The sequence below is a fragment of the Carettochelys insculpta genome, chromosome 2 (assembly GCF_033958435.1).
Source record: "Carettochelys insculpta isolate YL-2023 chromosome 2, ASM3395843v1, whole genome shotgun sequence".
NCBI classification, from domain to species: domain Eukaryota; kingdom Metazoa; phylum Chordata; order Testudines; family Carettochelyidae; genus Carettochelys; species Carettochelys insculpta.
In genome coordinates, this window is record NC_134138.1 from 238854464 (window position 1) to 238880574 (window position 26111).

Here is a 26111-nt window from a genome sequence, read left to right on the forward strand (position 1 = left end):
CTCTAGCACTCACAGCACTAGGATCTGTTCATTATGGTATTTATCAGTGCAACATCCATTTGAGAGTAGGAATATCTTAATTTTTAGTTGGGAAACCACACACCGAATGAAACCCTGACCCCACTGAAATCAATAAAACTTCTGCCAATGACTAAATTGGGGCCAGATTTTCAAAAGATATTTAGGTATCTATCTGCATCTTCATATGCCTATGGGGTCACAGGCAGTCAGAAAGCACTAAGTACCATGCCAGTGTATAAAATATCTTTAATTTATAAAACCAGACAGAGATTTCCCTGAGATACCTTTCTTCCTTTCACATTGCTATCCTTCACATTAATGCATGACTGGGTTTCTATTCATCAGGGAATGTGTTCTGTTCTCTGCACAGAAGCTGGTAAGTTAAAGACAACAAGGTTATGTCCAAGATATATGTTAAAGGTTCAGGGAACAGAAAATAAACTGAAACAGTACACCGAGTTACATTCAGTAACAGAGAGTAAGCCGTGCTAGTCTATACACTATCAAAACAAAAAGCAGTCAAGTAGCACTTTAAAGACTAGCAAAATAGTTTATTAGGTGAGCTTTCGTGGGACAGACCCACTTCTTCAGACCATATCCAGAACAGACCATGTCTGTTATGGATATGGTCTGAAGAAGTGGGTCTGTCCCACGAAAGCTCACCTAATAAACTATTTTGCTAGTCTTTAAAGTGCTACTTGACTGCTTTTTGTTTTGAGTTACATTCAGTTTCATTTAAAGATCAGTGCATGAAAGAGAACAAATACTAAGGGGAGAAAAAAAGTTTTAATCTCCTCACCTCCATCTCTTGCCATCACATCCAGGACAAGCCACATGTATCTCTTTGGCATTGAAGTGTTAATTGGCTGTATAAAAACATTCACTTATGTAGCAATTCTGATCACTATATAATGCACCCTGGGATATTTAGTTGTGCATTGCTACATACTTTGAAAAATTAACACACCAAACACCCACATACGAACACTTTCATATCACACAGAGAACAGTACTTAGTATTTGAAATGTGAACTGACTGACCCCACAGATTTCCTCACAGAAAGAAAGAAGAAACCAAGCACATTAAAGTAAAGCAAAAGCCAGCCAACTGGTAAGAACAAAAAAAAACGGCCATAATGAGTCATACCAGTGGTCTACCTTACTCAATATCCCTCTCTCTGGGACTGGACAATACCAGAGGCTTTACAGAGAACAAGTGGAAAAGGGCAGTTTTTAGTGATTCATCTCCTGTCATCCAGTTCTTACTTTAGGGATACCCAAATCATGGAGCTGCATCCCTGACCATCCTGGCTAACAGCCATTGATGGAGCTATCCTCCATGAACCCACTTACACTTTTGGCTTTCCCGGCACTCCCTAGCAATGAGTTCCAGAGGCTGATTCTGCATTTCGTGAAGAAGCATTTCCTGTTTTAAACCTGCTGCCTATCAATGCCACTGGGTGACCCTTAGAGCTTAACACTTCCTTATTTAATTTTTTCACAGCATTCATAATTTTATAGACCTCTATCATATCTCCTCTTCATCATCCCTTTTCCAAGCTGAACAGTCCAAGTCCGAGTCAAGTACTACTCATCTAGAAGTTGTTTCATAACCCTAATCATTGTATCGAAAAGAATCTGCTTTTTTTTTCTTTTTGAGATAGGGTAATCAGAACTCCATGCAGTATTCAAGGTGCAGATACCATGGATTTATATCCAAATGAATGCCACAAAAGAAGGAGGTCAGGTGCAGCCTGAAGGTTCAAGATATGAAGGACCCCATTAAGCATGACTACTTTCAAGCAGTCTTAGAAGAAAAGCTTCTGTCAGAGTTTCCAGAAGAAACTAAGGAACATGGAAACCAGCTGAAACAGTAATCATCAAAGCCTGTGAGGAAACCATAAGTTACCAAACAGGAAAACATCAGGACTGGTTTGATGAGAATGATGATGAAATCAAGCAATTCATCAATGAGAAGAGAATGACAAATTTGAGCATGGCAGAATGACATAAATTGTAATACAAAGAGAGAAGCCAATGTAAATCCAATGTAAAACCAGAAAACTCAAGAGCAAACAGTGGACTGAGAAAGTGCAAGAACTCCAACATCTCAAAGACATCTACAACACCCATGGTTTCTTCAGGGCCATTAGGCTGTCTATGGGCTTGTTATGGCATGAATCCCCTTTGCTCTAAGGATGGAATCACATTTCTGAAGGACAATGAAGCCACCAGTTTTCACTGGAAATAACATTCTGAACATCTTCTTAACTGTACCTCATGGTTACAGATGAAGTCTTTGAGCAGTCCCCCAACAATCTCCCAGGGATGAGCTTGGAGACCCTCCCAATTTGCATGAGGTACACAATGTCATTAAATAGATGAAGAGCAACAAGGCAGCAGGTCCAGATGGGATGCCTTCTGAAACCTTTAAAGATGCTTGGTCAATGCTAATTTGACACCTGTACCTGCTCATCCTTACAATCTAGATAAAAGAGAGGATACCCAGTGAAATGAGGGGTTTCCTGATAGTCACCCTCTCCTAGAAAGAGTATAAAGCAGACTGTGGAAACTTTGTAATATCTCTCTCCTTCTCACTGCAGGCAAAGTTGTGGCACAGATCCTTGCAATTCACCTTCTGCTCTTATCAGAAGAAATTTTACCAGAGTCACAGAGTGGTTTCCAGCCCTCACAGAACTGAGGATATGATCTTCCCAGCAGGGCAGCTGCAAGAATATTTTTGAGAGTAAAACCAACCGGTGCATGGGGCTTTCATTCATCTAACTAAAGCCTTTGATTCAGCGAATCGCCGTGTCCTCTGGATTGTACTTTTGAAGACTGGATGTTCTGATAAATATATCAATGCCCTGAAGTAGTTTCACAACAACATTAAAGTGACTGTTCTGAGCAGTACTAGTTCCCAGAGTTAGTCTTTCAAAGTACAAACAGGAGTCAAACAGGACTACACCAACACCCCAACCACACTTGTGGTTTTTATTGCACTCATTCTTTATCTAATTCCTGAGAGGCTCCAAGCTGGCACTGAAAGCATTTACAGATTGGATGAAAAGCTGCTCAGGCTTAGCAGGCTAAAAGCTAAGAATAAGATTTTCACCACATCTATCGTGGAACTTCAGGTATGCTGATAACTCAGTTTTTGATCTTCAAACTATCCTGAAGGTGTTTGCTGATGCTTACATGTGTCTTGTCTCACGCTCAACAATCAAGACCACCAAAGTGCTCCATCAGACTCTTCCAAATGAGGTACCACACACGGCATCTATTCAAATCAATGGAGACGTACTGGAGAATGTTGACCATTTCCTCTACCTTGGAAGTTCTCTCTCATATAAGGCAGATATTGATGCAGAAATCCAACACTCTCTGAGCTGTGCCAGTGCAGCCTTTGCTTGTTTGTGGCACAGGGTTTCTGAAGATCACGACACTCAAACCATCACCAAGTGTCTTGTTTGTTTATCAAGCCATTATTTCCCCAACATTGTTACATGGATCTGAAACCTGGACAACCTACAAACATCACTTAAAAGTCTGAGAGGCATCACTAGCACTGCCTACACAAGACCTTGAAGAATGGGAAGACAGACACAGCAACATTAGTGTTTTGGAAGCAGCAAAGAACACCAGTATTGAGGTAATGATCGTCCGTCAGCAACTCGGTGGGACTGGCCAACATTGTCTGAACGCCAGACTATTGCATCCAAAAAGAGGTCCTGTCCCCTCAGCTGAAGGAAGGATACCATAATGTAGGAGGACAATGGAAGCATTATACAGACTTGCTGAAAGATAACTTAAATAAGTGTAAGACTGACACTTGGGAGACACTCAGGATCATTTGAAACAGAGTACTACTAGATGATTCCCTGCATTTTGAACTTGCCTGCAGACAAGCTGAGGACAAGAAGCACAGGTGGAAGGCGAGACAGACTTTCAGTCATGGTCAACAGCCTCCTGCTGTACCTGCAAACATCTGTCCTCACCGTAATAGAACTTGTAGTTCAAGGATAGGCCTTATCACCCATCTGAGGATCCACAACTCCCATGGAAGATCATACTCAGCAATAAGTGATCACCATGATCATCACTGTGGCACTAGGGTATTTTCTGTCTTATTATCTATCAATTTCCCAATAGTTCAACTGCATGTTGTATTGATGTTTTCAGAGAACTAGTCACAATGACTCTAAGATCTGAGTGGTAACAGCTAATTTCGACCACATCATTTTGTATCTAGATTCTCACCATCAATGAGATGAAGGGTCATGGCGATGAAGATGAGGAACAGTGATGGGGCAGCCTTGTTTGACTCCGGTGGCAGTCATGTTGTCAAGATGCTAATGAATTTTTTGGGGCAGGCGATCTTTGAGAGGATGGTCTACAGGGTGCTATGATTGAGTTGAATGCCTTTGTCGTATTGATGAAACTCATGTATAAGACTTGGCTTTGTTCACAACATTCTTCTTATAGTTGCTGGGTGGTGAAGATCATGTCTGCTGTTCCTCAGAATGGTTAAAAGCCACACTGGGATTCTGGGAGAATTTCTTCTGAGAATGGCAGGAGTTGGTTTACAAGGATTTGAGCTGAGATTTTTCCGTGCTGTTGCCAGGAGGGAGATGCCACAATAGTTTCCACAGTGTGACTTGTCACCCTTCTTGAAGAGATTGATGATCAATGTGTCTCTGAAGTACGGCGACATCTGCTCCCTATCCCAGATCTTGAGAATCAGGAGGTAGAGTTATTTGTAGAGCTCTGGCATGCATTCTTTGAAGACTTCAGTAGGGATTCGATCTAGTCTAGTTGCCTTGTTGCATTTCATCACTTCAGTGGCAGCTTGAACCTCACGCAGGGTAGGAAGTCTTGCAAGGTTGTCCATAGACAATTGCTGAGGGATTTGGTTAAGAGATTCTAGGACCACGGTGCAGGGGCAGTTCAAGAGTTCATTAGACTGCTCCCTCCATCAAGAAGCAACGTCTTCAATATCTTTCAAGAATTGGGTACCTTCCTTTGATCTCTGGGTATTTAGTCCATGGTTTCTCTGTCCGTAAACAGCTTTGGTAGCATTGAAGAAACTTCTTGCATCATTGATGTCTGAGAGATGCTGGAATTCTCATGCCATCTCAGTCCACCACTGGTTTTTCAGAGTCCTTATTTTATGTTGGACTTCTACCTTGTCCTTGGCATGCATTTCTGTAGATCAGTTGGATTGATCGCTTTCCAAGATAATTAGACCAAAAACTGTTGGCCACATGTGCTACGTTCACAAGCGAGTGAACTGTAAGCACACCCCAATCGGGGTTGGCTATATTTGTTAGAATAAGGTTCCAATTAAACCTTAGCACATGACCGGTTTCATTCTTACTGGAACTCATCAGACATGTGTAAACTGATGTCCATAGCACGATTTGAACCCAGGATGCCTTCACCATAGTCAAGGGAAAAACCATGTCTCCACAGCATTGGTTGTGGGAAAGGAGTATATGTAGATCAATTGGACTGATTGCTTTCCCAGATAATTAGACCAACAACTGTTGGCCACATGTGCTACATTCACAAGCGAGTGAACTGTAAGCACACCCCAATCGGGGTTGACTATATTTGTTAGAATGAGGTTCTGATGAAACCCTGTTAGCACATGACCAGTTTCATTCTTATTGGAACTCATCAGACATGCATAAACTGATGTCCATAGCATGATTTTCTGTTCATTGTGCAGTTGATGTCACTTTGCCAGGCCCAGACGGCATGAAGATTGTCCACAGAATGAATGGGAAGATGTTCAGTCTCAAGAGACTGAAGGCTAAAAGCAAGAACTCCACAACCTTGATCATGGAGCTCCAGTACATGGATGACAACATAGTTGCTGCTCTCTCTCACACAGCCCTTCAGACCATCTCAAGTGCCTTCGCTGAATCATATGAGAATCTCAGCCTCATACTGAACATCAAAAAGACCAAGGTGCTCCACCAACCATTGTCGACAGGACAATCTCAAATATCTTCTATTCAAGTCAATGGATAACTGCTGGAAAATGTGGAGCACTTCCCATTTCTTGGAAGTCATCCTTCTGCTAAAGTCAACTGACGCAGAAATCTAGCATCATCTGTGCTTTGCAAGCTCTGCTTTCACCCACCTCAGACAACCAGGACATCTATCTGCTTTCACTCGCCTTGAGACCCAGGACATCTACCCCAAGACATAGCTCCTTGTATACCCTGCGGTGGTTGTTCTGGTGCTGCCGTACACATGTGAAACCTTGACAACATACAAGCATCATCTGAAGGCACTTGTACAATATCATCAACGCTGCCTCAGGAGAATCCTAAGTATCTCTCAGGTGGCTAGGCACAGAATCACTAGTGTCCTGGAAGAGTCGAACATAACCAGCAATGATGCCATTATCATTTATCAACAACTTTGTTGGACTGGTCATGTGGTTCAGATGTCTGACCAGCACTTCTCAACAGAAGCAATATAAGGACATGCTGAAGGCACACATGAAAAAGTGCAGCACCAGTGTCAACAAATGGGAGAACCTTTGCCCTAGACCATCCCCAGGGAGAATGATAATCCATGAGGAGTGCAGACGCAGAGATGTGGAGAAGAAAAGAGTGTCAACACCTGTTCCCACACCCCTCCAACAGCTACTAACACCTGCCTCATCTGTGATAAGTTCTGTGGCTCCAGAACTGGGCTGATCAGCCATCAACAGATGGCTCAGAGTAAGACCCAAAACACTCAAATTGTTCAGGCCTCAAAATGGAGGACGGTCATGTGTCCCGGATGGAGCCCTTATTTTACATGGAGTCCCAAAATGGAGGGCTGAGTTTTGCTGAGTCATTCTGACACAGCAGATTCTTCCCGCCTTTTCTGATTTAGCTTAGAGCATTCTAAGGGGTTTCCCTGGAGGGGCTTGATTACATAAGTTTTCCTGCCACAAGGACAATATAAGGCCAGCACGGAGCTTTTTGAGGGGCTGCCCATCTGACTGGCGTGGGCTTCCACCAGCAACGAATACCAGACACCGCAGGACTCCCACTTCCAACATCAGGGACTTGAGATACATGTACCATCTACTCACCATCAAGGGATTGCCCCAGTGCTCCTTCCGATGGACTTTAAACTAGTCCAATGGTAGAAGGCCCTGGGCAACCGTCTGGAACTTTGAAGAAGGGTACTTATAAACTCGTGGGTATTGCTTTGGGACTGATTAGCCGTGTCTACACGTGCACGCTACTTTGAAGTAGCGGCCCTAACTTTGATGTTAGGCGGCCAGACGTCGAAGTCGCTAACCCCATGAGGGAATAGGAATAGCGCCCTACTTCGACGTTCAACGTCGAAGTAGGGACCGTGTAGTCGTTGCGCGTCCTGCAACTTCGAAATAGCGGGGTCCGCCATGGCGACCATCAGCTGAGGGGTTGAGAGACGCTCTCTCTCCAGCCCCTGTGGGGCTCTATGGTCACCGTGGGCAGCAGCCCTTAGCCCAGGGCTTCTGGCTGCTGCTGCGGCAGCTGGGGATCCATGCTGCAGGCACAGGGTCTGCAACCAGTTGTCAGCTCTGTGTATTTCGTGTTGTTTAGTGCAACTGTGTCTGGGAGGGGCCCTTTAAGGGAGCGGCTTGCTGTTGAGTCCGCCCTGTGACCCTGTCTGCAGCTGTGCCTGGCACCCTTATTTCGATGTGTGCTACTTTGGCATGTAGACGTTCCCTCGCACCGCCTATTTCGATGTGGTGCCGCGCAACGTCGAAGTTGAACATCGACGTTGCCAGCCCTGGAGGACGTATAGACGTTATTCATTGAAATAGCCTATTCCGATGTTGCTACATCGAAATAAGCTATTTCGATGTAGGCTTCACGTGTAGACGTAGCCCTTGTTACGATTCAGGTGTTCATGTTATTTGATTAGTTTTCTCTCTCTCTCTTGGTCTGTTTAGTGTAAACTATCACTTCTTAATAAACTGTCTTATGTTCAATTTACATAACTATTGTTCTCTCTCTTTATTGGTTGGAATAATGGTTAACCAGATGACAGACGCTGGCATGCAGTGACACGGGCTAGAGGACTGTCTTTGTTAGGTGTCCCAGCATAGCCTTATCCAGTCCAAATTAGATTCTCTACCTAATAGGACTCACAAATAGCAGGGTGACATGAAGACAGCCTACTCATTAAATGACGAAGAGAGATTATGTACGTATAATTGGGATTATATTTTCCAATGTGCATTACCTTGTACTTATCAAGACTGAATTTCATCTCATTTGGCTGCCTGGTCATCCAGTTTAATAACATCCCATTGTAATTCTTCTCAGTCAGCTTTGGACTTAATTACTTTGAGTAGTTTTGCCACTTTTCACCATCTTTTCCAGATCATTTACGTCAACAGCACAAGTCCCAATACAGATCCTTGGGGGATCCCACTGTTTGCTTCGCTTCATTGTGAAATCATTCATGTATTTTTACCTTTTGTTTTCTACCTTTTAACCCAAGTATGTCAACACCTTGGTATGGGGCCACACGCAGCCCTATCACTTTTTTTTGTGGTCCCCAACTAGATGTTAATTAAACATCTAAGTGCGGCTCACCCAGACACTCATGGATAGCCCAAGGAATCCTTGCTGCTCATGCATGGAGAAACAGGCTCCCTGGGGTTTTAATATGCACAGGCTGGACACAGGCAGCCCGAGGAGGCAGGGCTGGGACAAACACCTATCCTGGCTCCTGAGGCCACCAGCCCAGTCCCCTTCTTTCTGCTGCCAGAGGCTTCAAGCCCCTTGTTTGGTTTGCCTGTTTGTGCCAGAGATGCTGCCAAGCCCTCTGGGGACTTGACTGTCACTAGTGATTTTGCAGGGAAGAAGCCCAGAGACCATGGGTGTGGGAAAGGCTAACTCCCTGAGAGCAAGCAGTTGTATGTGAGAGGTTGTTAGATGGGGGAGTGGGGTGGTTGGTTCTACAGGGGAACGGCAGGTCATTGCCAGTGCTTATGATGTGCCCTGCTCCCTAATCTCGGAGCTGCAAACAAAAAAGGGAGAGAATGGAAAAGGAGGAGAAGGAAGGGAGAGAGGGGGGAAAAAAGAGCTTTGAGCAGGAAAAATCACCAAGAAAGAGCTTGTAAAGAAGAAAACCCGTTCAGCCAAGCCGCAAGAAAAGCAGGGGCTCGCTCTGCCTGTCACGGATCCAGAGTGCTCTTTCTCCTGTGGGGCTTGTGAAAGTGTGCATTTGCTAAGAGCTCAGGGCTCAATGGGACTGGCTAGTAGTTTTCTCAGGACTTTCTTCCCTCACTGGTCGTGGTGACTTATTACTGTATACTTTACAAAAGTATTCCAAAACCTCCACTGAACACCTCAATTTGGACAGTGAGAGAGAGATAGTTGTGCTAGTCTATATACTATCAAAACAAAAAGGCAGTCCAGAAGCACTTTAAAGACTAACAGAATAATTTATTAGGTGCTGAGCTTTTGTGGGACAGACCCACTTCTTCAGATCATAGCTATACCAGAACAGACTCAATATTTAAGGCACAGAGAACCAAAAATAGTAATCAAGGTTGACAAATCAGAAAGATATTATCAAAGTGAGAAAATCAGAGAGTAAAGGGGCAGAATGCGGGGGGGGTGGAGTCAAGAATTAGATTAAGCCAAGTATGCAAAAGAGTCCCTATAATGACCTAAAAAATTCCAAACCACATGTTAATGTGTCAAATTTAAATATATAAGAGTTCAACAACCTCTCTTTGAAGAGTGTTGTGAAAATTCCTCTTCAGTAAGACGCAAACTCTTAAGTCATTAACAGAATGGCTCACTCCATTAAAATGCTGGCCGACCGGTTTGTGGATTAGGAGTTTTTATGTCTGTTTTGTGCCCATTAATTCTTTGTCTAAGAGAGTTTGAAGTCTGTCCAATATCCAAAGCATCTGGGCATTGTTGGCACATGATGGCATATATGATGTTAGTTGAGGAACATGAGAATGTGTCCGTGATTCTGTGAATAAGCTGATTAGGTCCAGTGATGGTATCTCCAGTACAGATATATGGACAAAGCTGGCAACAGGCTTTGTTGCAAGGAAAAGTTTCAGGACTGGTGTTCATGCGGTGTAAACTGTGGTTGTGGGTGAGAATCCTCATAAGGTTGGTAGGTTGTCTGTAGGAGAGAACAGGCCTGTCACCTAGGGCCTTCTGGAGCGTGGCATCCTGATTAAGGATAGGTTGTAGGTCTTTAATAATGCTTTGCATTGGTTTGAATTGGGGGTGTAATGACCAGTGGTATTCTGTTCTTGGCTTTTTGGGGCCTATCTTGGAGTGGCTGGTCTCTGAGTATTCATCTGGCCCTGTCGATTTGTTTTTTTATTTCTCCTGGTGGGTAATTCAGGTTTATGAATATTTGGTAAAGATCTTTTGCTTTTTGGTTTCTGTCAGTAGGATCAGAGCAAATGCGATTGTACCTAAGGGCTTGACTGTAAACAATGGATCCAATTGTGTGTGCAGAATGGAAGCTAGAAGCGTGTAGATAAGTATAGCGATCAGTGGGTTTCCAGTAGAGTGTGGTACTGATCAAGCCATCCTTGATTTGTACTGTAGTGTCCGGGAAATGTATCTCTTATATGGAGTAGTTGAGGCATAAGTTGATGGTGGGGTGCAGATTGTTAAAGTCTCTGTGGAATTCTTCTAGAGTCTCTATACCATAGGTCCAAATCATGAAGATTTTATCAATGCATCGTAAGTAGAGGAGGGGTAACGGGGGACAAGAGCTGAGGAATCATCATTCCAGGTCAGCCATAAATATATTAGCATATTGTGGGGCCATGCGTGTGCCCATAGCAGTTCCACTCATCTGGAGGTATAAATTGTCCCCAAATTGGAAATAATTGTGGGTGAGAACAAAGTTACAGAAGTCAGACACCAGACTGGCTGTGGTGACATCAGGGATGGTATTCCTCATCACTTGTAATCCATCTTTGTGTGGAATATTAGTGTACAGAGCCTCTACATCCATGGTGGCAAGGATGGTGTTGTCAGGAACTTTTCCGATGTTTTGTAATTTTCTCAGGAAGTCAGTGGTATATCGGAGATAGCTGGGAGTGTTGGTGGCATATGGTTTGAGGAGGGAGTCCACGTAACTGGATAGTCCGGTGGTAAGGGCACCAATGCCCAAAATGATAGGGCATCCGGCATTTCCAGGTTTGTGGATTTTGGGAAGTAAATAGAATAATCCAGGTTGGGGCTCAGATGGTGTGTCTGAGTGAATAAGGTCCTGAGTAGCAACAGGGAGTTCCTTAAGTAGTCGTTATAATTTCTTTTGGAATTCCAAAGTGGGATCAATGGAGAAAGGTCTGTAAAATTTGGTGTTGGAGAGTTGTCTGGCCCTGAGATTTGCCACCTAAAAGAAATTCTTCAGGTAGGGTAGTCTTCCTTGCATCACCTGCAGTGAAGACTGATGCAAAGAATTCATTTGTCTTCTTTGGACTAGTCCTGTCTTCCTTTGGGTCTCCTTTTAGTGCTTCAATTAGCCACTAGCCCTCTACAGTTCTGCTTGTCTTGCATGCTCAGGTACTTACTGGTGAATCTCTCACTGATGTCCAGCAATGCCCAGATGGCTATTGCCCAACTGGATGACCATGACAGCAGGTCAATTACCTGGTTCCCATCGCTGGAGTGCTTGGAGGGTGGCTCTGGCTCAGTGCCCAGAAGGGTGGAGCTGCCAGGGATCTCAGCTCCTCCTGGGCCTCAGGGTGTGGCTCGTCCGCAGAGGTGTCCAAGATGGCAGGTGGTGGTGAGGTGACCCGGGGCCCCAGGAGGCTCCAGAACTCCTGATAGTAGGGACAGGTTGTGGGACCTGCCCTTGACTGGCCGGCTTCTTCCTGGGCCCAGGTGTAGCAGTGCTGGAACTTCTTAACTTTGCTCCACACTTGTTCCTGTGTGCAGGCCAGGTGTTCCCAGGGGCCAGGCCGGTTGCAAGGTGGTTCAAGATAGCCATGTTCTCCTACTTGCCACCCATCTCCCAGAGTACCACCACCTCCTTCCACAGGACAAGCAGGTCCCTGAGCTTTGGCTCAGTCCAGGGGGGTGCCTCTTTTCTGATGGTTGGCTGGGTTCCTGCAAGCCCTATGAGGGATCTGGGGCTCCTCTGGTGGTTGGCTGCTTGCCATGGCACTCTGTCATGGTTGAGGGGGTAGCAGTAAGGAGGTGCTGCAATCACCTCATGCCTTTTCTGCAAGCATGCTCTCAGCTTCCTGCCCTGGGGTTTCTGGGTTCATGTGGCTATAAATGTGGCTGGATGCAGGGAGCATAGAGCTCCACTGCCACTGGCCAGGGCACCTCCACGGCCCAGCTGGCCAGCACCATGTCAGACTCTTCTTTCTCAAGAGTGGCCTGTGGAGTGTCTACATGTTTTCTTTTGAAAGACTCTTTCGAAAGAGGTCCCTCTTCCTACTGCAGGACTGGAGAAGTGCTTTAGAAAGTTCCTTCAATTTTCTTTAGAAAGAGTGCATTTTATCTGTAGATGATCCGCGCACTCTTTCAAAGGTGGGGGCTGGATTTTCTGAATGTACTTGGCAGTGTAGACATACCATTAGTGTTTAAGGTACCACAGGACTCCTCATTGTTTTTGAGGATACAGACTAACATGATAACAGATTATCTTAGGGAAATTTTCAGTAGCTAATTATTTTCATGCAGTGATCTGGAAATTGGGGTATTTGCCAGCGATGAAAATTTAATATATTACCATTCAATAATTTAATGGTCCTTTCCAGACACACTCAATAGCACAGAACATCAAAACTTCGCTAGGGCAAGAGTCAGTTTTGTTCAGAGTTCATGTGGTTTGCATTATTATTGGATGCAGTATCTAAAAAGCTGAAAATAGTCTAAAAAGATGAAGTACTCACTTTTCTGGCAAGCAGGAGAGAAATATTCAACATATTTAATCTTCTGGCTTTGACAGATTTTGATGAAAAAGTTTCCTAATTCAAACCCAGTAGCTTCTACACTCAAAACAGCAGTGTTCATGGTCTCTATAGTGTGGAGAGATTACTCTTTACATTCCCAATAGCCAAAACGAACATTTTTTACGCTGTTTGCCTTCAACAGTCTGCATTTTCATTATGAAAAGCTCTACCTTGTAGAAGAATTGGAGGGAAAAGAGAACATATTTAAGTGAAAGCTGTTTTGGGGACACTGGTGGAATGGGAAGACCAAAAAAATAAAAATCATTCTGACTAAAAAAAATAAAGCGATCTGCTTTATTGATTTGATACTGTTCCAAATCATAGGTTTCACTACTAAACAAACATACTATTTTGAATGCATGGCACATCAAGCAAATTACCACAGTGGTAACTTTGAATAATTAATAAAATAATCAGTAACTAATTATGCCCTTGAGAAGTTTGGTCTAAATTAATGAATCTAACTTCATTTTCCTAATAGTATTCTGTACTCTTCAACAACTGTTAGTACTGGGAATAGGGGCACAGATACATTAACATTATTGAGGAATGTCTTCCAAAGACCTGCCAACGATGCAAATCCATCATCTTGCTGTGCTGGTGAACGTGGGTTTGATATTTATGGGGACTGTAGGTTTCTTTCTTTTGAATCTCACACAACATTGGGAGTTATTTTACTGAATATGACACGTATATTCTAAAAATGAACATTTTGAAAATAAGAGCTGTTTGGATGAAATTCAGTGAAGTTGTCTTGCCTTTCTCTTCTAAGATTTTCCTTGCTCCTGTTGAAATCTTGAAGCAAGCCTCACAGGAAAGAAAATGAAAAAAATGTTCCTTACCAAATTTTTGGTCAAACCTCCAGGCTGGAACATGGCCATTGTGCTTCAGGTTGCTGTTTGTTGGCAGAGGCACTGTTACATAGATTGGGCCGTTCACTGGGATTGGAGTCCCATCACTGTTGAGCAAATGAACACTGACTGCAGTGACTGGGGTAAGGTCATGCCTAGTGCTGTTTCCTGTCAAGTGAAAGGATAAGAGTATGAATATAATTTCCACATTCAGGCTGCATCTACTCTAGCAAGATCTTTCAGACTCGCCGGGACTCTTTCAAAAGATCCCACAGAGCATCTACACACAAAATGCGTCCTTTCAAAAGGAATTTGAAAGAACACGGCCCTTCTTTCAGAGGCCCTCTTCCTCTCCAAGAAGCTTCTTTTGAAAAAAAGCAAGTGTAGATGCTCCACGGACCCTTTTTTTTTTTTTTTTTTTTTGGAAAGGGCAGCTCTCTGGCCCATTCATTCGAAAAAGTGGGGGCTCTGTGGACACTCTCTCAAAAGAGTGGATTGAGCTTTCAATCTGCTTTTTTGTGTGTGGATGCACTCTTCCTAAAGATGATCTTCTGGAAGATCGTCTTTTGAAAGATCACTGTAGTGTCAACATGGCCTCAGTGTTTTTTTGTATTTTTTATTATATATAATATTTCACCACTGTGTGTACTATAGAAAAGCAAAATTAAAGCTAACTTATTAATACAGCCTGAAAATTTATTTGATGTTTTAAAACGTTATAAAGCCATGCTCCTATGACCATAAAGCAGAAAGTGGAAATTGCTATTAACGAAAAAGGAAAGAACTAGAGATGGCAACACCTTTGGAAAATAAAAGTTTTACAGGGAGGTATGACGTTGAATGAGGTGTCTAAAAACTAAACCTAGAGACTGTCAGAGCACATATGTAATCACCTACTAATCTGAGACATGAAATGGGATCTCTAAATAATGGGTGACATCACAAATCAGGTATGTATTAAGATGAGGTTTCAGTACTACCAGGGCACAGAGCTCCCAGGACCTGTGTGCTACTGCACAGATGGAGCGCAAAAAAAATTGTTTGTTAAAAAGCCAAAAAAGGCTGAAAACTTAAAAGTTAGCTGGTAAGAGACTACGAATGGATGGTGAGTGGTTGAGTTATCTCATATCATAGAACCCTAGAACTGGAAGGGACCTTGAGCGGTCTAGTCCAGTCCTGGCTCTCAAGGCCAGACCAGACAGTATCTATATCACCCCTGACAGGCTTAACTAAGCTGTTCTTAAATACCTACAATGATAAAAATTCCATAACCTCCCTCAGCCATTTGTTCTAGTATTTAATCACCATGACAGTTTTGAAGGTTTTCTTAATGTCCAGTTTAAATCTCCCTTGCTGCAATTTAAAGCCATTGCATCTTGTCCTATCATCAGGGGTCAAGGAAAACAAATTTTCTCCCTCCTTTTGGTAACATGCTTTTAGGTATCTAAAAACAGCTATGTCCCCTCTCAGTCTTCTCTTTTCCAACCTGAAAAAAAACAGTTCTTTCAGACTTCCCTTATGGGTCATACTCTCTAGACCTTTATTCATTTTTGTTGCTCTTCTCTGGATCTTCTCCAATTTCTCCACATCTTTCCATTTCAGGAAATGGTGCACAGAACTGGACACAATACTCCTGTTGAGAGCTAATCATCACAAAGGAGAGCAAAGGAATTACTTCTCATGTCTTGCTTACAAAACTCCCGTTAATGAATCCCAGAATTATATGTGCTTTTCTTGCAACAGTGTCAAAATGTTGACACATATTTAGCTTGTGGTCCACTATGACCCCTAGAACCTTTCTGCAGTACACCTCCCTAGGCAGTCCCTTCCCATTTTGTATGTATGAAACTACTTGTTCCTCCCTAAGTATAGTATTTTGCATTTTTTCCTTATTGAACTTCATCATATTTTACCTCAGACCATTTCTCCTATTTTTTCCAGGTCATTTTGAATTCTGAACCTATCCTCTAATGTACTTACAATCCTTCCCAGCTGGGTATCATCTGTAAACTTTAGAAGTATACTCTCCATCTATATCTAGATTGTTGATGAAGACACTGAACAGAACCGGTCCCAAAACTGATCCCTGTGGCACCCCACTTGGTATTGCCTTTCAGCATGACTGAGAACCACTGATAACTACTCTCTGAGAATGGCTATCCAACCAATTATGCACCCACCTTTTAGTAGCCTCATCTACATTGTATTTCCCTAATTTATTGACAAAATGTGCCTGTGAGACTGTATCAAATGTTTTACTAAAGTGTAGGTATACAACATCTACCACTTCTCCCTCACCCAAAAGGCTTGTTATCCTAGCCAAGGAAGCTATCAGGTTGGACTGATGTGATTTGCTCTTGACAAATCCATGCTGTTACTTATCACCTTATCTTCCAGATGTTTGCAAATGGATTCCTTAATTATTTGGTCCATTATCTTTCCTGGCACAGAAGTTAAGCTGACTGGTCTGCCGTTTACTGGGTTGTCCTGATTTCCCTTTTTATCAATGGGTACTATTTGCCCTTTTCCAGTCTTCTGGAATATCCTCTATCTTCCATGACTTTTCAGAGATGATAGCTAACAAGTCAGCTATCTCGTCAGCCAGCTCCTTGTCTATTCTAGGATACATTTCATTAGGCCCTGGGGACTGAAAGATTTCTAACCAATTTTTCACATGTTCTTTTCCTATTTTAACTTCTGAACCTACTTCCTTTTTCTCCAGCATTCACTATGCTAGACTTCCAATCACTACCAACTTTCTTGGTGAAGACCAAAACAAAGTTAATGCCTCTGCCATTTCCACATTTTCTGTTACTGTTTTTTCCCTATTTATTGAGCAGTGGATCTACCCGGTCTTTGGTTTTTCCTCTCGCTTGCAATATATTTGCAGAATGTTTTCTTGTTTCCCTTTATGTCCCTATCTAGATTGAGCTCGTTTTGTGCCTTCACACAATGGTCTAGGATACTTGGTATAGCGAAGATATATACCTGGCTGTAGCTGATACTGCATGGGTGTAATTCGTAAAGTAAAAATGGCTTAATAATTGGAAAGTAACACACTGCAAATGCCATAACACACAGTTGAACCTGATAACATTCCTGAGAGGGCAGGGGAGCAAAGAGCTCCCAATCAGGCTCGTATCTGCTTTCAATGCTTCACTTTGACTCAGTCATATTGGCTTCAGAGACAGACAGAGAGACAGGCAGATGCTCCCGGAATCTTATTTACTACAGCACCTGGTATGTGATAATCCATTCAGGGACTCTCCCTGCATTAAATCTAACAATCTAAAATGGACAGAAAAGGAGACAGATCTCAGGGGAAAAGGAAGAACAACAGGCAAATTATATACAAGGTCCCCTTGACTTACTGTAAACATGGATAAAGCAGGGATATTGTAGATGAGCTCATGGAAATTGTAAAATGCATATAATGCCGTGAAGAGGGAGGTGTAAAATTATTGTGGCAAAATGAGATAAAGGAGTTGCTGAGGCTAGGAGTATTGGCAGAGCACAAGGAATGGGGAAGGACACCACTATAGCTCCAGACATGCTGACAGGGGCTACGTCTACACGTGAAGCCTACATCGAAGTAGCTTATTTCGATGTAGCGACATCAAAATAGGCTATTTCGATGAATAACGTCTACACGTCCTCCAGGGCTGGCAACGTCGACGTTCAACATCGACGTTGTGCAGCACCACATCGAAATAGGCGCTGCGAGGGAACGTCTACACGCCAAAGTAGCACACATCGAAATAAGGGTGCCAGGCACAGCTGCAGACAGGGTTACAGGGCAGACCCAACAGCAAGCCGCTCCCTTAAAGGGCCCCTCCCAGACACAGTTGCACTAAACAGCACAAGATCCACAGAGCTGACAACTGGTTGCAGACCCTGTGCATGCAGCATGGATCCCCAGCTGCAGCAGCAGCAGCCAGAAGCCCTGGGCTAAGGGCTGCTGCACATGGTGACCATAGAGCCCCGCAGGGGCTGGAGAGAGAGCGTCTCTCAACCCCTCAGCTGATGGCCGCCATGGTGGACCCCGCTATTTCGATGTTGCGGAACGCGGATCGGCTACATGTGCCCTACTTCGATGTTCAACTTCGAAGTAGGGCACTATTCCCATCCCCTCATGGGGTTAGCGGCTGAGGTTCAACAAGGAGAAGTGTAGAGTTCTGCACTTGGGATGGAAGAATCCCAAGCATGGCTACAGGCTGGGGGCTGAATGGCTAAGCAGCAGTACAGCGGAAAGGGACCTAGGGGTTATGTAGAATGAAAGGCTAGATATGAGTAAACAGTGTGCCCTTGTAGCCAGGAAGGCTAACAGCATGTGAGGATGCATTAGGAGGAGCACTGCAAGCAGATCTCAATAAGTGGTTGTTCCCCTCTATTCAGTGCTGGTGAGACCAAATCGGGAATACTGTGTCCAGTTTTGGGCGCCCCAGTATAGAAAGGATGTGGATGTGCTGGAGCAGGTTAAGCAGAGGGCAACAAAAATGGTTAAGGGGCTGGAGCACATGACCTGTGAGGAGAAGCTCAGGGATTTGGGCTTATTTAGTTTATAGAAGAGAAGACTGAGGCGTAATTTAATAGCAGAGTTCAACTTCTTGATGGGGAGCTCTAAAAGGGATGGAGAGAAACTGTTCTCAGTGGTGACAGATGGCAGAACAAGGACCAATGATCTGAAGTTACAGGGAGAGGTGTAAATTGGATATGAAGAAAAAGTATTATACCAGTAGGGTGGTGAAGCACTGGAATGTGTTGCCTAGAGAGGTGGTGGATTCTCCATCCCTAGAGGTTTTTAAGTCCCAGCTTGACAAGGTCCTGATGGGGATGGTTTAGTTGGGGTTGATCCTGCTTTAGGCAGGGGTCTGGACTAGATGACCTCCTGAGGTCCCTTCCAGCCCTATGGTTCTATGATTCTATGTGTCCACATGAATATTGCACTGCCCTAACTATGCTGAGATATACCCTACGCCTCTTGTGAAGGTGGAATTACGATGCTGGCTAGTGTAGCAGCCAGGGCAAGGCTGTAGCATATACACTGAAGTAATTAGTTCAGCGTAAGTGCTTTACATCAGCCTAATGCTGTATTGTAGGCCAAGCTTAAGTTATTGTGAAGCACCACAATACTACAGATAATTTTGTCAATGTGAGCATATTTACGTGAACTATTTGTTGAAATACGAGACTTTTCCATTGGTAGAGAGCTTGCTATAAGATAGAGACTGGTCTTTACTGAGTGGAAGTTATTTTTACAAGAAACCACATCAGAGCATTTTAATTTACAAGAACACACGTTATCTGTGTTAGCACAGAACTCATTGCTTCCTCAGGAAGACATGAGTTGTCAACACTTAATGGAAAAATAACCTCTAACTGCCAAAGGTGATCATGAATCGGTCACAACAAAAGTCTTGTGGCACCTTACAGACTAACAGATATTCTGGAGCATAAGCTTTTGTGGACAAAGACCCTCGCAGCTTACAAAGACAGTTTCTCTGCTTTGGGTGCTAATAGCTCCCCATTAGACACTGACAATGACTCACATCCCCTTGTCTGATCTGACTTGTTTTTTCCTCTTTTGATAAGTACTGTTGATACTGGGCCATTTCCACCTTGCTGAATAGACCTTGTCAGCTCTGGCCCGCCCGCTTTACTGGGGCCCCACTCTTCAAATACCCTCTGAAACCACCCCCCCCACTCATGCATCTGATGAAGCGAGTCTTTGCCCATGAAAGCTTACGCTCCAAAATACCTGTTAGTCTATAAGGTGCCACAAGACTTTTTGTTGTTCTGAAAGCTACAGACTAACACAGCTACCTCTCTGATACATGGTCAGTTTTTTTATAGTCAAATCCCTAATGAAACACCTACAGGTTTCTAAAATTCAGTATTTTAATATCTGAAATTAAATCACATTATGTAATACATTCTACTTGCCTATTTCTACTTCTTTCAAATTTTGCTTTGATTTGTTCGTTTACCCACCCATAACTGGACAAGCTGAAAAAGAAGAGCATTCTCTGGTGCTTTCTTTATCTCCATTCTATTTAAAGCAATATGACTCCTCCTGACACTACATTCCGCAGTTCCAGACTGATGATAGACTGGAGAGCAGTGGTTGTAATGTTGGCTGGGTGCCCAGCTCTGAAGGAAACACACCACCAGCAGCAGCGCAGAAGTACAGGTGACAACAGGGTATTCATGTCATCCTTAACTTCTGTACTGCTGCTAGGGGCAGCTCTGCCTTCAGAGCTGGACTCCCTGCTAGCTGCCACCAATCTCTGGCTGCCCAGCTCTGAAGGCAGTAGTGACACCAACAGCACACTAGCTGCCCAGGTCAGGGAATCTGTAACCTTGGGAAGCTTTTAAGCAGGAGACTATTGAGGCAAGCTGATTTTAAGGTCTCTTGCAGGCCCCCACCTTCTGCACTCAGAGCGTCAGAGTAGGGAAGAGCCTTGAGAGAACGTTCAGATTTAAACATCGGAAACTCTTACATTTACTATTTTATAAACCCTCTGACCATGAAATTGACTGAAATGGACTGCGAATTTGGTAGGGCCCTATTAATGAGGTAGTTTTATAGATATTTATGGGGAGCTCCTCCCAAGTATGATGGACAGCGTGGGACAGAGCACAAAGATGTGTGTTCGAAATTTAACATATAGCACTGCAGGCTGCCGCCATGGGCTGATCAGAGGCAGGCATTCACATTTTGATCGTGAACAACAGCTGATTAGTAGGGTGGGGCAAGACATCAAGCAACATGAAAACAATGAAAAGCAGCTTAAGCCTTATGTGATAGAGAAGAGGGAGCCAGAGGATGAATGTAAAGAGCAGGCTGACAAGTGATTGTCTACGCAACAACCTCTGCAGCACCATTCTGACTAGACTTGAGCAGGACAACATTACAATTGTCAATCGGGAGAGGAGGATGTTGCACTAATTGACAGACAAGATGCTGAGAGCGTGCATGAGAACCTTAGCTCTCTGGATGGATAGGAATGAACACACTTAGAGATGTGATTCAGAAAGAATCTGCAAGATTTAGTCATAGCTTGTATGAAAGGGCCAGGAGAGAGGCCTGAGTGTGCCACAATGCAGAATGCATACGTTTGAGCGATAGGCAGGCTGGTAGTGTATTGTGCAATAAGTGAGAAAGGCAGGGACAGGAGACTTCAAGGGGGAGAGATTAAGAGCCACGCTGAGCTTCAGCTGACAGCCAGACACCTATGAGGCCATGCACTAGAGATGGACTGAAATTTTATGTTGGACAAGAGGCAGGTTGGAGAGGAAGACCTGAAGTCATCATACAGATGAAAGGGAGAAGAATTTGTGATTGTGGATGAGATCACTCAGAGAAAAGGTGTAGAGAGGGAAGAGAAAGGGATAAATGACACAGAAAGTTGGAGGGGTGATGAGGAATATCATCCCAAGAATGCACTGAAAAAAACAATGAAGGTAAAAGAGCCAAGACAGAGGCACTGAAGCCAAGGATAGACAGATTTTGAGAAGACTAATGCAATGGAAAGAAGCTGATTTGAAGAGAGTCTAGACTGGAACTGGAGAAGAGGAACATGATAGCAATTTTAGACACCATGTTCAATCATCTCAAAAGGAAAAATATAATGGGGCAGTAGATGAAGAGGCAAATGGGGTCAAAGGTGGTTTAATATGGAAGAGACTGTAGCATGCTCAGCATCGTGAGGGGAGAGGAGATTGAGAGGTTATGTAAAAGAGTAAAAGAAGAAAGTAAGAGTGGGTAAGAGAGCCAGCAATTGGACATGACAGAACCACTGAAGTGGCTGAAGCGGTAAAAGGAGGAGAGGAGGCAAAAAACCTCTGCATCTATGAAAAAGGAGAGAGAATTGTGAGAGGGGAAGGAAAGGCAAAGTGAGAGGGGAGGGAAGATCACACCATTTTCTCTTTGAACAAATCCGCAGAACCAATCACACAAACCTTGCACACTTGAGTGAAAATTGGAAACAATAAATTAGCTAGCAGAAGTAAGTTCATCCTGAGAAGACTGAATTACAAGAGTTCAATTGCCTCACCTGCTGCCAGCCCAAGATGCAAAAACACAGACAACATAACTCAAAAGTCAAAGTTCAAAGTCCAGTGGGGCTTGTTTTTGTTAAAAGTTCTTCACAGCTTTCGTCTTTGTTTCAAAAGAATCTGAACACTTTTGGCTGAAGCGGGATCCAAAATTATTCTGTATTTAACAAGACTACTGAAACAACTCTTTGTTGGTACAGCACAATGCTGCCAAACATTAAACCCTTAGACTATGGACATTATACAGACTGTCAGGCACAGTAATAATTTGAGATGACTAATGTTGTGGCATCTAGGAGGTTAAATCTTTCCCCTGCCCCACGCCTCTCAATTTTTTTAATTGAAGATGAATGTACATTTGTAAAAGATGACTAAATGGACAGGCCAGGAAGCCAGTCTTCAAACGGCAGGTGCAACATAAGAAAGCTATTCATCCACCAATGTCAATGAGCCTCCAACGTCATCCTGAAGGGCATACATAAGGGGTGAAGGGATATTCAGTCTTAATGCTGCACTAACCCAGGGCTCGTATCCACAAATGGTCAACATGGGGAACCATCAGTGTCAGTTACACAGGCACACTGTCATGTGGACTACTGCTTTTTAGGAGCAGTAGTTTGATTAGTTGAACCAACATTTTCAAAATTAAGAAGGTGGGTTGTATGAGGAAGGGAGAAAACGACAGTTAAAAAAAAAAAACAAAAACAAAAAACCCCACAACCACAAATGCCCAGAAACTACATTCCAACAAATGTCCACTCAGAACAAAAACCAAGAGACTCAAAATTACCAGTTCCATTTCCATCTAATCCTTGTAAATAAGGAAAACTGTCCACTTCCCAAGGTGAACTGGCCGCAGTTAGAAATGCTGTCAGGTCGCTGTAGCTGGTGTTCTCAGGCAATGTCAGTGCTCTTCTTTGAAAGTGAACGCGGGGTTGAATCCGTGCACCTGTGAAAATTGAGCGTGACATTATCCAAGGAGCATAGATTGTTCCTGGGCTTTTATTTACATTTGACTAATCCTTCAAAAAGTGCATTTAAAATTTCCATTGCAAACTAAAATCTGTCTGTGATGAACAGATGTAACGATGACCTAATATGAAGGTGAAGATAATGCACCGTTTTTAATGTGCTCTATAATGGGTGCTATTTTGCACAAAGTGTTACAAGGTAAAATGTACCAAGATACTGAACTACCTTAAGAGGTTTTGAAAATCCTTCCTAGTTTTACTTTAATTTCCCTTGCACACCTCAACTAATGGATGCTGGTTAAATTAAAATTAAATGTGGAGACAATGCATGTAAAAACCAAAAGGAAAGTTTGCAATCTACTACATATGTTTAATTTCTTGTTAACTCGCTTGAAATGGAAAAGTTAATCTCACCCAAAGTCTTCAAAGGTAATAAATAGTTCAACAGACCAGTGTTCTTCCATCTGTAGTTCCACATTATGTGTTCTGTAATTTCTTACTTTGCTTTGATTATAATGTCTTGGTATAGTCACCACCTCACTGCTTGGATAGTATTTAAATCACAATGCAAAAAAAAAAAAACCCTGCTAAATAGAATATAAGGGAAAATAGGATTATACTGTATGTAATAAAAATAAATGTAAGAGGGGATAGCTTCACTAAAAACAACCTGGGTAAAACTGAAGGCCAAGGCTAATAAAATACCTGCCAACAGATCAGACATCTATCTTTTGAAATACTAATCTATGAATGGCTGCTCAGAATGTATAGAGGATGATCGACCAAATAATAAGACAAAATTCAAATGAAGAATCTTCATCAAGCCCTAGATCAGTGGGTGGGCAACCTGGAGCCCATTGGGGTTCTGTGTGTGGCCTTTGAAACATTTTTACTGTTGCCCACGCACAGGGTTGCAGGTTCTACTGGTTTCCATCCATGTCATTTTTTCTCCTATGAGTACTGCTAAAATGACACACACACAAAGCAAGGGCATGTGAAGTGAGGGGTGTACTGATTGCACACATCAACTATGACAGCCATGTGCTGCCTCTGCATCCAATTAAAGCACTACTTCAGTTCAATGAGCACACCCTGCAAATTCCAGGTACGCAAGCTCAGTTAGCAAAACTACCCTATCCTGGGAGACTGTCTTACTTATGACAATCTTGCGGCCCCCTGAGATGAAGGAGGGACATTTATGCAGCTCACTCACAAGCGTAGGGTGCCCATTGCCGGTTAGCATCTTCTATGCCATTGAGCAAAGGGAGCACACTGTCCTGAGCTCCTGGCAGCAGATCTGACACTCATCCTTGATGTAAATCTCACCCACACATTTTAGTCAACTAGAGGGCAGGTTCCTCAAAGGCATGGCCTTGCAACATGTCAAGCTCTGGGAGCAGAGGAAGCTCTGCTAATGCAGCAGGAGTCCATCTGGCTATTTACAACTACTAACTAACACCAAAGCTACTGGGAAGAAGAAAAAGAAAGGATGGAGTGACAAATGAGAGCTCCTAAGTGTGGCCTGTCAAAGCAAGAAGAGCAGTTCCAGGGATCATCAGTCGATAAGAAGGAACTGAAGGGCTGCATGGATGGCTGGACCCTTTATACCGCACCAGAGATACATGGCACCCAAGGATGCTGTACCTGACCCTACAATACAATTTAGGGAAAAATTTCCCACAACTGGGAACAGGACATACACATACCTAATGTGGAACGGACATGTGCAAGCACTTAAAGGTTTAGAAAACCTGACCTATGAGAAAGATTAAAAAACTGTGTATGTTTAGTTTTATGAAAAGAAGGGCAAGTGTGTGTGAGAGTGGGGAGAAGACCTGATAATATATGCTGAAGGCTGTTATGAAGGCTACATCTACACTGGAGAGTTTTGTCAACAAAATTCACAATCACATTACAAAAGTGAACTGAACATGAACTGAACAACTGAACGTGGTGCTTTTCCCCAGGAGGCAGGATGCCTCTCTCGACAGAATCTGTCCATCGAAAGCAAGAGTGGATGCTCGGGGGTGTAGGGGGCAGGGCCCACTGTCAACAGACAGAGCTTCCGGGACATCGGGCAGCCCTGTTCTGCTGTGCTTCCGATTGGCCATTCTGTTGAGGGAGGGACCAAGCAGTCTGACTGAGTGGATCGCTTTTTTGCTGCTTTGCTGTCTGGCCGCAATCTGTCAACACAAGTTTTGTCAGAAGATATCTTCCAATAGCAACTTCTGTTGACAGATCACTGCTGTGTAGACATAGCCAAAAAAGATGGTGATCAATTGTTCTCCATGTCTGCTGAAGCTGTGACAAGAAGTAATGGGCTTAATCTGCATCAAGAGAGATTTAGACTAGATATTAGGAAAAACTTAACTATCAGGGCAAGCTTCCAACAGAGGCTGTGGAATCCCCATAATTGGGGTATTTTAAGAACTGATTGTCTTAGGGACAGTCTAGGTTTACTTGGTCCCATCTCAGCCAAGGGGATTGGACATGACGACATCTTGAGGTCACTTCCAGCTCTGTACATTTATTGTTCTAATGCAAGCACCTCCATGCCACTTTAACCGTGCATGAGAACTTCTATTGGAGTCCGTTGGTGAAGGGGAATATGGGTTTATGGGTTGACTTGCACAGCCCCTGTACAATGCTATGGTGAGGGGACAGACGAGGTGAAGAACGTACCTAGCTCTTTTGGCTCTTGCGCTCCTGAACACGGGCAAGGAATAGCTACAGTTACTGTGCCAGTCCACCTTACTGCACAGGGGTATGAGGAGATTCTTTTCCCACAGACCTTTAAGACATTACACTATAAAACTAGACTCTTTAGACTGTATATTTAAGATTTCAGCCTTATCGTGTTATCTCATCAGGTGCATTATGAGCCACATATCTACATTTGTTCAAAATCATTACACACAAACTGCAGGTTTACCAGTGCAACAGGATTTAAGACAACTCCACAGAGTATTTTACATTTTCATTGCCTTTGAACACCCACTTTAGGAAACCAATACCATCTTCCCAGGAATTCTCACCCACACTGTTCTGCGGCACACAGCAAGGCCCCATCTTCAAGTTTTGAGACAACATGCAAATGGAGATTTAAAACAGCTGTTGAAAGCAAAGCTCCTCTATTCCCAAGAGCTCTTTTCAGTACTCAAAGGATGCTCCTTGAGCAACACAGGATCAAGAGACAAATAATGCTCTGACTGAAATTACGATTGTGGTTTCAAGATGCCCAAGCCATAATAC

General features: G+C 43.4%; 1 protein-coding gene across 4 annotated transcripts in view; it reads right to left on the bottom strand.

Moving 5' to 3' along the window:
- FAM171A1 (family with sequence similarity 171 member A1) overlaps positions 1-26111 on the bottom strand; it is a 147029-nt gene that overhangs the window by 31484 nt on the left and 89434 nt on the right. For all 4 annotated transcript variants that reach the window (XM_074984797.1, XM_074984800.1, XM_074984798.1 and 1 more), the window contains 2 exons: positions 22679-22837; positions 13822-13998 (listed from right to left, as the gene is read on the bottom strand). In XM_074984797.1, the coding sequence (XP_074840898.1) occupies positions 13822-13998; positions 22679-22837 (336 nt within the window). The remainder of the gene's footprint in view (positions 1-13821; positions 13999-22678; positions 22838-26111) is intronic.